The following is a 14,830-nucleotide window of genomic DNA, read 5'->3' as shown; positions in this document are numbered from 1 at the left end:
TCTCTCCTAATTTAAGAAAGTAGAAAGACAAAAAGCAAATGACATAACCACAGCAGAGCAGCTCATAAATATTTATTACCCAGCTGAGCCTTGCTTCACTCCTTGGTCAGCCCTTCCAAGGAGCCGACTTGTTAATAATAAATCCGGAGCACGGAGCTGTGCTTGTCATAATAAACCACAGGCAAAGAGCTGGGGCTCTCTGCAGTACAGCTGCTCTGGGAACAAGCAATACAACTGCTCTGGGGCTTAGCCTGACATTTCTGGGAGCAGAAAATGCCTCCCACATGTCTGGGTGTCCCCAAGGCACAGGTGTGTGACCCTTTTCACCAGCAAAACCCAAAAGAGCTCCTTGGCATGGCTGGGTTCCAACCAGGACAAGACTGGATGGAAAACACTTTGAAACATCATCACTGAACCAGAGATGTCCCTGATGGGATTTTTCAGAGCCATAGAATTGTTTAGGTTGGAAAAGCCCCCTAAGACCACCGAGTCCAACCCTTCCCCAGCACTGCCAAGGCCACCACTCACCCATGTCCCCGAGCACCACATCCACAGGGCTGTTAAATCTGTCCGGGGATAGGGGCACCACCACTGGGCAGCTGTGCCAGGGCTGGACAGCCCTTTTGGGGAAGAAATTCCCCCTAACAACCGCTCTAACCCCTCCCACCACCCCCTCCCTGACGGTGGAGGGGTTGCCCAGCCCAGGAAGACCGGGAGTCCCGGACCCGCAGGTCTCTGCAGAGCATTTTGGAAATCACTGATGGTTTCTCACCAGGAAACATCCCGTCTCCAGGGCAACAGCGCTGAAAGAGTTAAAAACCTCCTTTGCTTTCTCGAAGCAGGCAGGGTCCTGACATCAGCAGCACAACACAAAGGATGGGGAGAGATTCGAGCGAAACCTAAACCAGTTCCAGCTCAATTAAAGCAACCGGTGTCTTTAGGAAAAGATCCCTTGGAATTTCACCAGAGCCCCGTTGTTCTGGCGATTGGGGAAAATGGAGTTTAACAGATGTAAATCCCTCGTACCCCCACGTCTTCCTAGGGCCTGACAAAGGGGAGGGATTATTTTTCGGTCAACATCCCTGATTTGCTTCTGCCAAAGGTTGTTTTCGGTTTAGTTCTGTAATTCTTGGCCGCGGTGACCCCGGGGATTTGAAATGCCCCTTAGACAAGCGAGCGACGCCTTTTGTACTCGGCCGGTGCTTTGCAGTTCATCGGCCCATTGTTCCCGGTATTATCCTGTATCCTGGTTACAGCCAGGCCTCTCACAAGATGATTTCTTTGTTTTACCTGAGCGGCTTGTCAGTTCCCTGAGGATTTTTTTTTCCCTCCCAAATTTCTGTGCGTTTTGCCTTTTTTTTTTTGTTGTTGTTGTTGTTTTTCCCATGCAGTAAATTGCAGCTCTTGACACTGAGGCTGAGGCTCAGCCTGTGCACCTGCTTGGGGGTGGAAATGCCAGAGGGAGGGAGGATTTCCTTTCTCTACACCCACATAAACGCGTGCAAAGATGCACGTGGACACTTGTCTGCCCCACCCATCCACCCATCCATCCATCCACCCATCCATCCATCCATCCGTGTCCCGACAGAGGCACGAGGTTGCTCGTGTACCCTGTGCTGAGCAACGAAAACCCTTCTGTTGTCTCCCCACCTCCTCTGCTGAGATGGAAACCCATCCTCAGCACATCACCTGCAAATAAAAGCGACCTGCCCGTGCTTGTCCCTCCTGCTGTGCTAAACCCAAAAGCTCGCCGGGGGCTCGGGGTGCACAGGGTGGTTTGTAGGGGCAGAGGGAAAGCAAAGCCTGGCTTGCAGGCACCGGTGCCTCCTCCTCTCTGCCAGCACCCAAATACCGCAAAATTTGACAGAGACGGGGGACGTGACGGCAGGACCGTGCCCTGAAGGGAGTTTACTTCCCATTTGGGTGGCAGAAGCAGGAACTGGTCCCCGTCCAGCAGCGCGGTGAGTCACTTTGGTGTCAGGCTGGGGACACCTCCCGGCCGTGCCCGTCGGAGGGTGCTGGGGACAGCCACCAGCGCCACTGTACGTTGCACAACCCCCCGTACAGTAACACTGAGCAAACATTGACGGGCGACTTTGCACTTTGCATTCGCCACTCGCTTCCTCCTCCTCCTCCTCCTCCTCCTCCCGAGACGCGAATGCGGAGCCCAAGATGAAGGTCGAGTTCGCGCCGCGCTCGGTGCCGCTGCAGAGGAGGCTCCAGACGGCGGCCGTGGCTCAGTGGGTCTTCAGCTTCCTGGGGCTGGGTAAGACACGTCTCCCTTTCCTTCTCTGAGGAGCCTTCCGCAGAATCTCAGAGTGGTTTGGGTTGGAAGCGACACGAAAGATCCTCCAGTGCCACCCCCGGCCACGGGCAGGGACACCTTCCACCAGCCCAGGTTGCTCCAAGCCCCGTCCAGCCTGGCCTTGGACACTTCCAGGGATGGGGCAGCCACAGCTCCTCTGGGCAACCTGTGCCAGTGTTTTTGGCTTCTTCCCACCCCCTGCTCAGTGCACGGTGGCACCAGGGTGGGTGGGTGGCTGCCTGTGCATGGGAATATCTGCAGCTCTTACGGAGCATCCAAACCCCAGCGGGGTTCTCAGCTCCTCCTGCTCTTTAGGTTCAGTGTTTTCCCTGTCTAAGGTGCTGCCCTGCTCGGCGTTAAGCGTGGGAAGCAGCATTCCCGTACTCGAGGAGGGGAAGAGCCCTGGGGACTCGCCTTTGCAGCCCTGGGAACAGACCCGTCACTCCATACAGGCGCCCCTGCACATCCCTAAAGGAAGTTTTTCCAAGATAGCCCAAGCAGGTTTAGGGAAGAGACACATCAGCAAACTGAGACCCGGGCAAACTCGGTGCCGTGTGGAGGGCATCGGGTGCCGATGGAAGCGACACACGGGCAGTTTTGGATGGGATGCACCGGGAAATAAAGAGATGGGAGAGCCAGAGGGGGGTTAGCAGAGAGGGCAAACTCGGGGGCCATTTGCAGCCCATCAGGCGCCAGGTTGGAAGGTGACATCCCGGAATTTCCAGTTGATAGGGAAATGAAGAGATGGGAGCATCAGAGGCAGGTTATCAGAGAGTGCAAACTGTCCGGGGCCATTTACAGCCCGGCGGGAGCCAGGCTGGAAGGTGACATCCCAGAGCTCCCCATTGTTATGCCAGCTGGGAATCTGGGATAAGATCTCTGTAAAGCTCCTCCTTTACTATGGGAGGGCAGTTGTTGGGCAGACTCAGCTCTGCAATTCCCTCGCTGTCCCTGCACCCCCATTTCCCTCCCTAGTGCCAGGATGGGATGGGATGGGATGGGATGGGATGGGGTGGGATGCAGCAGAGATGTGGCCGCAGTGTTAACAAGGGATACAACACATCCCCATTCCCGGCACGGATGCAGTTGGGGCTTATGGAGCTTTAACAGTGTTTTCCAGTGAAATAATTCGTACTCGAGGTTTTTCCCTTTTTGGTGTTGGGAACAAGCTGGCGCTTGATTTTCCAGCGAAGGAAATGACTTCTGAAGCCAGCAGAAAGACAGCACATGGCCAGGAGGAGGGAATCCTCCATGGCTGTAGGTTACTGTGGAGTTTCTTGGAACACAGGCTCGACCTCCTGCAGGGAAATGCTACTTTCTGTGGATGAGGATGAGACCCAAACCCACTCCTCCTCCATGGCTAACCTTTCAGGGTTCATCATCTTTCCCCGGAACAATTTGATTTTGATTTTGGGGTTTTTCTGCCATAAAATCCGAAACCAAAACCAGATAAGAAACGCATTGGAAAAGCGATAACCAAACCTTAGGAAGCAATTCCAGCTGGTTTGGTTCATTGCACAAAGTTTCTCCAAGCCTGGAGCTTTCCACCCGAAACCTCCCAGTTTAACAACTGCAGAAGCTCGGTGCCAAGGGATACCCTTAATTTCACCCCGTGAGCTGCCAGACGTCCCTGTTGGCACCGTTATAACCCTCGGGCACGGAGCTCGGGCCTCTCGTGGGCAGGATTGAGCTGCCGGCTGCTCCTTTGTCTCGGGGACAGGCTCCTGCTGCAGCTGCCAGGGAACGGCTCCCGAAATTCCCGTTCCGGCGCTGCCAGGCACTGGCGCAGCCCTTTGGTTGGCAGGCAGCTGTTGCCATGGTTGTGCAAATACATCTCTGGAGAAGCCGAGCGCGGGCCGAGGGCTCATTCATTGCCCCACATCCCTCTCCACAGGCAGGCGTTGTCCGCGCGGCCGCTTTTCCCGAGGATGCTTTTCCCGAGGATGCTTTCCCCGATGATGCTCCCGGCCAGGGTGCGGAGATAGAAGGTGCCGCTTGTGCCAGATGCTGGGGGAGAGTGCACGGGGCAAGGATGGGCTGCAGGGCAAGGAGCAGGGACCTCCCTGGACCCCAGCACTGCCCCGGGCCCCCTCCTGGTGTGGAGCAGCCGGGCTTTCTGCGGGGAACTGAAACCAGCGGGGTGGTGCCTGCGCCTGCTGCACTGCTGCCTCCCTCCTTCCCGCTCTCCATGGGCATGGATATCCATCCAGGCACATCCAGCCAGGCATGGACATCCATCCAGGCCTGGACATCCATCCAGGTTCACCATGCAGAGCCTCGAGGGCGGGGCTGAGCCCCTGCCAACAACCCCAGTGCCGGGGCAGGAGAGCTGGGCACGCTGCAGACCCGGCACAGCAAAGCCAGCCTTTGGACCCTGCCAGTCACCAGGCCTGGCTCAAAGGGCACACGGTGCCAGGGCAATCCCGGTGATCCCAAGCCTCTGATTCCTCTTGGAAGCGTTCAAGGCCAGGCTGGATGGGGCTCTGAACAACCCCCCACTCTGGTGGAAGGTGTCCCTGCCCGTGGCACGTGGAATGGGCTCCTTTCCCAGGGAGAACCAAAAGGTTTTCAAAAGACTCAAAAAAACCCCTAATCTTAAGATTGAGTGAAGGTCACTGTGGCCAAATCCTGCTCTGCAGAAAAAAAGAAAAAGAAAAGAAAAATAAAAAAAGTCCAATTGCAAATGAATCGAGGGAGAAATTAATAATTATATAATTGCAAGATAAAGCCTCTCTTGGATGATAAGTGTGTGCATTTGGACCAGAACAACTCCTTCATTTTGCAGACTGTACTTTGAGCTTTGCACAGCATGATAAAAGGAGAATTAGGCATTGCAGGGTTTCACAGCAGCTCTGACAACCCGGCTCCTCGGGGCAGGGAACTGCAGCCTGTGTGTTGTGTTCACCTGTCAGGTGGACCTGGAGCTGCAGTTCGTGCTCTGTGCAATTCTCCTCCAGGGTTGTAAAGTCTGTGTTTGTGTGGCATTTGAAAAAGAAGCCTGAGCAGCAGGTTGAGGGAGGGGATTCCCCCCTCTGCTCTGCTCTCATCAGGACCAGAGGGGGCCATGGAGGAGATGCTCCAAGGGCTGGAGCCCCTCTGCTTTCCCACACAAAGCTCTGGGGGAATAATCACCAAAAAAAAGGGACTACAAGCTAAATATACTTATTTATCCTTAACTTAAAGCAAACAGGAGGTACAGGGAGGTCTTAAATGAGAACATCCTATTCCTCTCCTCTGACAGGGTGAGATGAGCTGGAGAGAACAGGTGCCAGGTGACTCCCAAAGATGGAAATCCAGGTCTCGGAGGATGAGGGTGTGGGTGCATCTATCTCACAGCTGAAGCTGAAGCTGAGTAGGGCACCTCCATCCTCGGGCTCTTCAGTCCTGGTGCTGGATCTGTGATGGAGACCCCAAAAAGAACAAAGCACATAAAACCTGATGTAACCCACGGGCAGGGGAAGGCAAACCACTCGGGTGCTTTGTTTGGTTTTTTAGCTCAGTCTTCCCCTTCCCAAGCAACACCAAGGCTTCCAGAGGGACAGATGGAGAGGACACAGCTCTTCCCAGGCATCTGCTTTAGCAGGTGGCATCTTGGTGGCCATCACCACTTCCCAGTCTCTGCAGACAGACAGTCTTGGGCAGGATTTCATGCACCAAGTGATGCTTGTTTGCACATAGACTTTTCTCCTCTTGTTCCGTGCCAAAACCCAGGGTATGAGGGGGGTGGGAGGTAGAGGTCAAAGCTGAGCACTGACTGGAAGCAGCTCAGAAAAGTCTCTAATGACTTGGGAAAGTCCCAAGTCATTAATGTCTCAGAGAATGAAATAGAGCATTCCTATAGAATTGGTGATGGCACCGAGTTGAAAGCACTGAAAATCCTCTGGAGGCCAGATTAGAGCTGAGAGAGAACCTGAGAAGCGGGGGAAAGGGTCCAGAATCAATAAGAAAAAAAACTCAATAAAGAGTAAAATCTTAAATGTGGGATTAAATCAAGGGCACAATTAAAGTGGGGAATCAGACAGGACACAGTGCCCCGTTTGCTGCCATTGTAAAACGTCAGGTGTCAGGAGGGGGCATTAACAGGAGTTTTGGGATAAAACAAGGCAGTTATCATGGTTCCTCTTCACATTCCTGGGGCAGGCAGAAAAGAAACCACCTCTGGTTCAGAGGTGCCTTCGCTCTGATCAAATAACTCAGCAGGGAACCCAGAGGGGGCTCTACAGAAGAGCCTCTCCCGGTGAACCATCCCTCTGCCAAAGCCCCTCTGACCCCGCTGGCTTCTCTTCCAGCCCCGTGCTGCATCGCTGCCTTCATCGCCCTCCTCTTCACCCGCTTCTGGCTGCTCAGTGCCCTCTATGCCGTGTGGTGGCTGCTGGACCGGGACCAGCCCAGCCGGGGCGGGCGGCGCGTCCAATTCCTGCGGAACGGCGCCGTCTGGAGGCACATGAGGGACTATTTCCCCATCACGGTAAGTTCCACCTGTCCCAGGGGCCCTTCGGTGCTCCGGGGAGCAGCATTGTCCTTGGGGTCTGGGGCCGGATTACTAGAAGATCCCGAAAAAACCGTGGAGCACCATTTTCACAACCCCATCCCTCAACCGCACCAGTTTGACCTCGCTGCCTTCCAGCTGTTTTCCATGCCTATGTTTCAATATTTCCGCGTCTATATTTCAATATTTCCATGTCTATATTTCAGCACTCCTGCCCTTCGGGTTGCTCAGCGCTCACCCCGGGGACACGGGGCCGAGTTTTGACCAAAATCCAAGAGGTGCCGGCGCCGAGGGAGGGGATGGGTGGGGGGGAGCTGGGTGTGCACCGGGCAGCCTCACAGAGCTGCTGCTCTTTCGAGAGGACTCCTGCGACGTTGCCTGGTTTACTCCCAAGCCTGTGGCTGCCCTCTGCCCTTACCCTTTATCTGGCATCCCCCTGGATACCTGGATGCGGGGAGCGGCACCCGGTCCTGCCTCAGAGCTGCCACAGTCGGCTCAAACCTCAGTAGTGCAGCAGAAGGGCTCTCCCACGTCCCTTCCCACCCGAACCATCTCTGTAAAATACACAACTCCAACGATTACATGCAATACTTATTGCCTAAATTATTTGTGGCCATAACCCACTACTTGTGCAGGGTCGGACCAACCCCTCTGCTAAAATTGAGCTGCCGGCTGAGCCCGGCGCTGTCCCCTCTCCCGTCCCTTTGTGAGGACATGCAGAGCCTCTCCTGGACGCCGCAGCCCTTGGTTGGAGGACCAGTAAGACCAGTAGAGGGAGCGCGGGACTGGGTTTGGCTGCAGCTGGCAGGGGGGGCTCGGTGGAGCCTTTCCCCCCTCTGGTCCAGGAGCAAACAGAGGGAGCTCCGCAAAGGGACAGCAGAAAACAAGACAAAAATGTAATAAAAAGAGCTTCATAACCAAGCAGCCACGTAATGCTATTTCCCCAAAAACATTTTCTCAGTCGTAGAATCGTGGAATCATGAAATGGTTTGGGTTGGAAGGGACCTGAAAGAGCATCTGTTTGTAACCCCCTGCCATGGGCAGGGACACCTTCCACCAGCCCAGGTTGCTCCAAGCCCCATCCAACCTGGCCTTGGACACTTCCAGGGATCCAGGGGCAGCCACAGTTTCTCTGGGCAACCTGTGCCAGGGCCTCCCCACCCTCCCAGCCAGGAATTCCTTCCCAATATCCCACCAATTTTAGTTTGTGGTTTGGGAGTCAAAGGGTCAGGCAGGACCTGAATGAGTTTGGGTGTTTTTAAAAAAGTGGATGAGAAGAAAGCAGGGAGAATCCAAATGCATTGCCCAGGAGAGTTATTTCTGCTTCATGTTCCTGCATTTTAACCCTGCTCTAGTCCTTTTTATTTTTTTTCAATACACCCTCATGATAGGCCTGGGAATTGGCCTGGAGTTGTTTAAAAGCTTGTGTGGATGTGGCACTTGGGGACGTGGGTTGGTGTTGGGCTTGGCAGTGCTGGGGGAATGGTCGGACTCAATGGTTTCAGAGGGCTTTTGCAACCTTAATGATTCTGTGATTCTCTGATTCCAGTACCTGTCTGAGCTCAGCTGCACCATAATATTGTGTAAAATATACCAAAGGGTTTGAAATTAATCTCTTTGGGCCAGACTAGGTTTGAACAGATAATCAGTGATGCCTGCTGTGGGCTGAGTGAGAGAATCACAGGACGGGTTGGGTTGGAAGGGATCCTCTTCGATCTCACCCAGTCCCACCCCTGCTATGGGCAAGGGACACCTTCCACTAGCCCAGGTTGCTCCAAGCCCCATCCAACCTGGCCTTGGACACTTCCAGGGATCCAGGGGCAGCCACAGCTTCTCTGGGCAACCTGTGCCAGGGCCTCCCCACCACTCCTCAAGCATCAGTGCCCAGCCTCACACAGGGACTTGCCTGTTCTCTGCCTGCCCATGGCCTGGGGCACGACAGTCCAGCCCATAGGAAATCCCAGCCACATCTCAAGGGGTGAATTAAATCAGGCTGGGTAAAGCAGTGCTGAACTCCTGGGCTGGTAAAGTCACTCAGAAGCCCTAACTCCAATTAGCTTAATTCCCCTCCAAAATGAATTAAAACCCAAAGAAAACAAATACTAAATGAGGGCCACTTTAATTCCATCTAAGAGCATCTACTTGGGATGTTAATGCCATTTAACTAATCCAGTTTAAAATTAATTTGGATTAATTTGCTTGGGATCCTCACCAGGACATGGGCTCTTTTTGGGGCTCCTGGAAGTTTGCATGTGCAGCTCCCTGACTTGGCTGACACTGCATGGAGAAGGAGCTGGGGGAACTGGGACAGGGTTTCACCCATGTCTTGGACTCATATTTGAGCAGAGAGAATAAGGGGAGTTTTCTGTTTCAGGGTAATCACTGCAAGCCCAGAAAAAACCGTAGCTATCAAGATATTTTTCCACGATGAAGCATAAAACAGACCTCATCCTTCAAACCCCAAATTTAAATTCAGTAAGGTCTTCACTGAAAGGGCTGTCCAGCCCTGGCACAGGCTTTCCAGGGCAGGGGTGGAGTCCCCATCCCTGGAAGAATTAAACAGCTCTCTGGAATGTGGCACTTGGGGACATGGATTAGTGGTGGCCTTGGCAGGGCTGGGGGAACGGTTGAACTCAATGATCTTACAGGGCTTTCCAACTTAAACGATTAGGATTTGTTAGGAAGGCCAAGATCACCCCCCAGCTGGGGTTCCAAAAGGCCTCATAGCACCTCTGAGCAGGGATCATCACTGCTGGCAGCAGCCAGGACACCAGGCAGCACCCTGACCATGCCAGGGGGCAGCTTGAGGAAGTCAAACCCCCATGGAGAGCACAGCCCTGAGCTGCTGCAGCTCCCTGCCTTCAGAACACACCCTACCTTCAGAACACACGCCAGGCACAGGAACTGGGCACCCCTGGCACCTGGGAGATGAGGAACTGCTCCTGGCTGACCTTGGCTCAGGCTCAGTGAGGTGCTCACACGTGTGACACTGGCCTGGCTGGGACGCTGAAGTCCCCGGGCAATTATGGAATGTTCCACTCACCCACAAAGTCCAGAGCAGCAGGCACCTTCCGGAGGGTGTGGGAATGACAACCCATGCAAGGCAGGAGGGAGGACAGTCCCACCCCTCGGCACCCCAACCCAGCTCTGTAAGGCACCTGGGGCCGTGCAGGGTCAGGGATTAACTTCCCTGGCAGTTTGGGAATGGAGATTGACCTCTGGCAGGTTGGAGAGGGGAGGAGGGAATAGACAGTGGGAACAATCCAGAAGGGAGGGTGGAGTTTCTGTGTTAAAGAATCTCCAGAAGGAGAAGGGAGGGTGAGAGTCCAGGGGTCTGACTGCAGCCTGAGAGACTTTGCCCGAGTCCCTCCTCTGCTGCAGATTTCCTTCCCAGCCCTGTCCAGGCTCCCTGGTTTCTCCGGGAGCTCTGCCCAGCTCACCCAGGTGTCAGCAGGCACCGTGACCAAACGGGGACCTGCCTTCCCCAGGGCAACACGGAGCCACAAACGCTGCAGTTTCCAACACACCCTCCCTGCTCATAAATCACCTGGATGTGAAGGGCTGTTTGGGAGCTGAAGATGAATGCAGGGAACATTGATGGAAGCTGAGATTGCTCGAAAAAAAGAGCACAGGGTGGCAGGGGCCCTGGGCACTTAGTGGCTGGGCCATCTGCCCTGTTCCTGCTGGACACCTCTGCCCCCGGGCAGGGGGGGGACTCGTGTTTGTCCACCCCCTCATTAGGAGCAGGCGCCTGAATGGGCTCATGCGAACAGTCAACAGAGCTTTGGGACAGGGGGGAAATGAGCCATGAGGGAAGGAAGGGAAACGCAGCCCCAGCATTAACCTGCAGCTCGGGCTGCTCCTGGCAGAGCACAGGCACCATCAGCTGCACCCCGAGGGGGACGGGAGGTTCTGGGAGGGGTGACACCCCAAAATGCACAGGGTTTGGTTCTGCTTGAGCACAGGAGCCTTGGAGCTGGCCTGGAAATTCGTGGTGGCTCTGTGATCACAGGATCACAGCAGTGTTTAGGTTGGAAAAGCCCTCTCAGACCATCGAGTCCAACCGTTCCTCCAGCACTGCCAAGGTCACCACCGGACCCTGTCCCCAAGTGCCACATCCACATGTTCTTAGAACACGTTCAGGGATGGTGATTCCGCTGCTTTTTAGCTTTTTTCCCCCTGTTAGGAATTGTATTGGAGGATGTTTTATACCAAGCCAGCTCCCAACAGCACCTGGACCAGCCCAAGGCAGCAGGAGGGACTGGGCCTTTGGAAAAGTCACCTTGGGCCCATGGGTGGGGGGAGATGAAAACACTGGCAATGAAATACAGCTGGTGAAAAGGGATGGGGTTGGGCCAGTGGACCTTTTCCAACAGGAGGCATGGTGGGTGCTAAGGGAGCCCCTCCAGGAATGCCTCACCCGCTCTGCAGAGGTGACTCACGGCCCCTTCTTGGCTTCATCCCCGTGTCCAGCTGGAGAAGACAGCGGAGCTGGACCCCAGGCAGAACTACCTGCTGGGCTTCCACCCCCACGGGGTCCTGGCCACCGGAGCCTTCCTCAACTTCTGCACGGAGGCCTCGGGCTTTTCCACGCTCTTCCCGGGCATCACCCCCCACCTGATGATGCTCTCCCTGTGGTTCCGGGTGCCCTTCCTCAGGGACTACCTGATGAGTGGAGGTGAGGAGCACGGCTGGGGGGGGTGGGAGCACAGAGGGGAAAAGAAGTCCAGGGGCTGTTTTCCCCCATCTGTGGCCGGTCGGACCCCGTGCAGGGACGCAGCCGCTGCAGCTGGAACCCCAAAAACGGCCTGAAGTTACAAATTGCCCTCCTGGTTGTTATCTCTGTAGTTCCACAGGGATGGTCTCTGAGCTCAGGGCATCCCAGCCAGGTGCTGTGCCACGGGAGCAAATTGTGAGCAGGAGTATCTGCTGCTCGCAGGGGAGCAGCACCCGGGGTGAGAGGATGGAAACAGCAGCTCGTGCTGCTGCAAAACGAAGAAGCAGCAGCAAAAAGGAATAGGAAATGGAATAGGTCAAAATTAAATGGAGAGAGGGGAAAGGGGATTTTGAGAGATGTGTAGAGGTTGGCAGGATGGCCTCCATCTCTCACCAGTGGGCTCGGGCACGGCCACTTCTCCAGCTGAATGTGGGTGGAATTCAACAGACTAAACATCCAGTTCCACCTGATGGACCCCAGGGCATCCATCACCCTGTTTTGCACAGAAACTCTGGCTCCTGCTGCTGAAAAAATATTTACTTGGATGGTGAGGAACCAAAACAGTGAGATGGGAGGGAGTTGTGACCCAGGCAAGGGAAGGTTTGATCCCTGTGATGCAGGAGTTTGGTGTGTAGCTCATTTTCAGGTCCATTGAACCCGTTTCACGAAGAAGTTTTAATCTGCAAGTTATTTCAGCCCCTGAAACAAGGATTTTATTTTTTTTCAGATAATCAGAACAATGTCTCTGTCATTTCTGAATTAGAGATTTCTAAGTTTTGCAAGTAAAGAACATCAAGGGAATAAAATCCCACATTACATTCCACTTTAAATCAGCAGCATCCACTGAAATTCACGTTTTGACCTAAAGCAAATGTTTCCCTGACTTCAGAATGGTTCAGGATTGGACATGGTTTCACTTGCCAACAAACCCAAACAGATTTTCCCGCAGTTAGTTCTCAGTTTATTTTATTCCTAATTTTTTTTTTCCCCTCATTACTTCCTTCTGAGCCAGACAGCAAAGGGATAATTGTGTGTTCACCCAGCAGGGCTGTGCACCGACCCAGCACCTTTCAGGGGGCCAAAGAGCAGGAAAACTCTGGAAATGAAGTGTCTGGCACCCCTCCAGAGATGGATAATGGGGAAAAACACCCAGAGCACAGCGGTGGGGTGGGTTTGACAGACCTCATCATTAACCCCTCTGTGTCCCCCAGGCCTCGTGCCCTCTGACAAGGAGAGTGCCTCCTTCGTGCTGCAGAGGCCGGGGGGGGGGGAACCTGCTGGCCATCATCGTCGGGGGGGCTCAGGAGGCCCTGGATGCCCGGCCGGGGTCCTGCACGCTGCTGCTGAGGAACAGGAAGGGCTTCGTGCGCTTGGCCATCCAGCACGGGTGAGCAGGGGCACGGGGAGGGGGTCTGGGAGGGGTGATGGGGTGTGTGGGATGGGAACAGAGGGGTTTGGGGTGGGTTTGGCTGACCCTGACACCCCCAACCCGGGTTCCTCCCCCGCAGCACCCCGCTGGTCCCCGCCTTCTCCTTCGGGGAGAACGACCTCTTCGACCAGGTGTGGAACCCCAAGGGCTCCTGGCTGAGGTGGATCCAGCACCGGCTCCAGCGGGTCATGGGCATCTCCCTGCCCCTCTTCCACGCGCGGGGCATCTTCCAGTACAGCTTCGGGCTCGTGCCCTACCGGCGCCCCATCTGCACCGTGGGTGAGTCCCTCCCCAGAGCCCCAGCACTCCCCCGGGCCCCTGGGGGACCACAGCTCAGAAGACCTTTGGGTTTGAAGGACTTTTGCCTGGTTCCAACAACCCCACGCCCGGCCCATCAGCTCGGTCCATGAATTAATGCAGGGAATTAATCCGGCCAGAGCCACCGTTTGGAAAGGCTGGAGCTCACCCCACTGATTCAGTTTGACAGCCAGCAATTACTTCTAATGGAATTACGACCATTGTTTGGATCTTCTCAATGGTTTTACGGGCTGGGCTCTTCGTTAGCTGGGTGAGGGATTGTGTTACACGACGGTGAAACCCTCCCTCACCTGACAAACGCAGTCTGAGTAAGAGCCCAGAGCACGAGAGGAGCCTCACGGACCCCCCCTGCCCCTTGCAGGCACCTGGTCCTGCTCCTGCTGGCTCTGGGAGACAGGAAGGTGCTTATTCTTGTGCTAGGAATAAAAACATTTAGATTTACATTGAATTAAACGTGATCTCCTTAAGATGAGAGGGCACTTGATCCCTAACGAAAACCAAATGATTCATAAAAACTTTAATCCGAGCAAAGTGGAAGCAGCTCAACTGCAAGTGTGTTTGGACAGCCTGGCACTGGCTCCTCTTTAATGCCTGTGCTTCTTTTCCAGTTGGGAAGCCAATTCCAGTGCAGAAGAAGCAGAAACCCTCTGAGGAAGAAGTGGATCGGGTCCATGAGAAATACCTGAATGAGCTGTCCAAGCTCTTTGAGGAGCACAAAGCTAAATACAATGTCCCAGCAGACAGCCACCTGGAGTTTATCTAGGGTGCCTCCAGCAAGGTGAAACCATGGAGATCGAGCTCCAGGCTTTCCCTTTCCCTGGAACTCTCTCACAACCTCAACACAGTCACAGTTAACGTACAGTGGAGGGAGAAGGAACTTGGTTTTCCCAACATGTGAATGGGTGTGGAGCCAGAGTTTTCGTTTTTTCATCACACAGGGGACACATGGAAGGTATAAAGAAGAAAAAAAAGAAGGTATAGAGAAGGTATAGAGAAGAAAAAAAAAAAACCTGTGGACAGCACTACTGAAACTCCCCAGCACACTCCCAGCCTGCCTTGGGTGGCAGCTTTTCCAGATATTCCCAGGTGGATCCGAATTCCTTAAAGTCTCCTTTGCGTTATTTTCGTTCTGAAATGGGATGATGAGCCATAATTCCTGCTGAATGTATGTGTTTTTTTAAAAAATATAATTCACCCTGATCGACAAACAAACAGTGTTTGCTTGGTGCCTGTCACTGCTCTGAGCTCTTTTCTCCCCACCTGCAGCACAGTTTGTCACAAAGCTCATATTCCGTAGCCCAGTGCCAGGCACCCTCAGCAGCAACACCAGGGAAAGGCTAAAAAAGGGCTCATCCAGAGGGTTCAGCATCCCTGGGCTCCAGGAGTGATGCTTCTACCCTGATTAATGTCACCCCAGACCCCCCTGCACGGGACCCCCTCCTCCTGCAGGCGCTTTTTGTGTTACAGGTGAGACCATTTCCCAAGGGAAGAGGAGCACGGGAGGGCAGGGAGAAGTGATTTGGGGCAGGAAATATCCCCTGGGGTGGGGTCTGGGAGAGCCACATTTGGCAG

At 54.3% G+C, this 14,830-nt stretch overlaps 1 protein-coding gene across 1 annotated transcript; it reads left to right on the top strand.

Moving 5' to 3' along the window:
• The first annotated feature begins 2,010 nt into the window (after window positions 1-2,010).
• Window positions 2,011-14,226, top strand: MOGAT2 (monoacylglycerol O-acyltransferase 2). The gene is given in 7 exon segments (XM_027699800.1): window positions 2,011-2,266; window positions 6,595-6,773; window positions 11,268-11,472; window positions 12,723-12,769; window positions 12,771-12,898; window positions 13,020-13,219; window positions 13,867-14,226. Coding segments are annotated over 7 exon segments (1,008 nt in total). The 5' UTR covers window positions 2,011-2,172; the 3' UTR covers window positions 14,022-14,226.
• Window positions 14,227-14,830: the final 604 nt, after the last annotated feature.

The sequence above is a fragment of the Neopelma chrysocephalum genome, unplaced genomic scaffold (assembly GCF_003984885.1).
Source record: "Neopelma chrysocephalum unplaced genomic scaffold, ASM398488v2 Primary Assembly neopelma1_141, whole genome shotgun sequence".
NCBI classification, from domain to species: Eukaryota; Metazoa; Chordata; class Aves; order Passeriformes; family Pipridae; genus Neopelma; species Neopelma chrysocephalum.
Note: the sequence above shows the minus strand (reverse complement) of the source record. Positions and strands in the feature narration are given on the sequence as shown.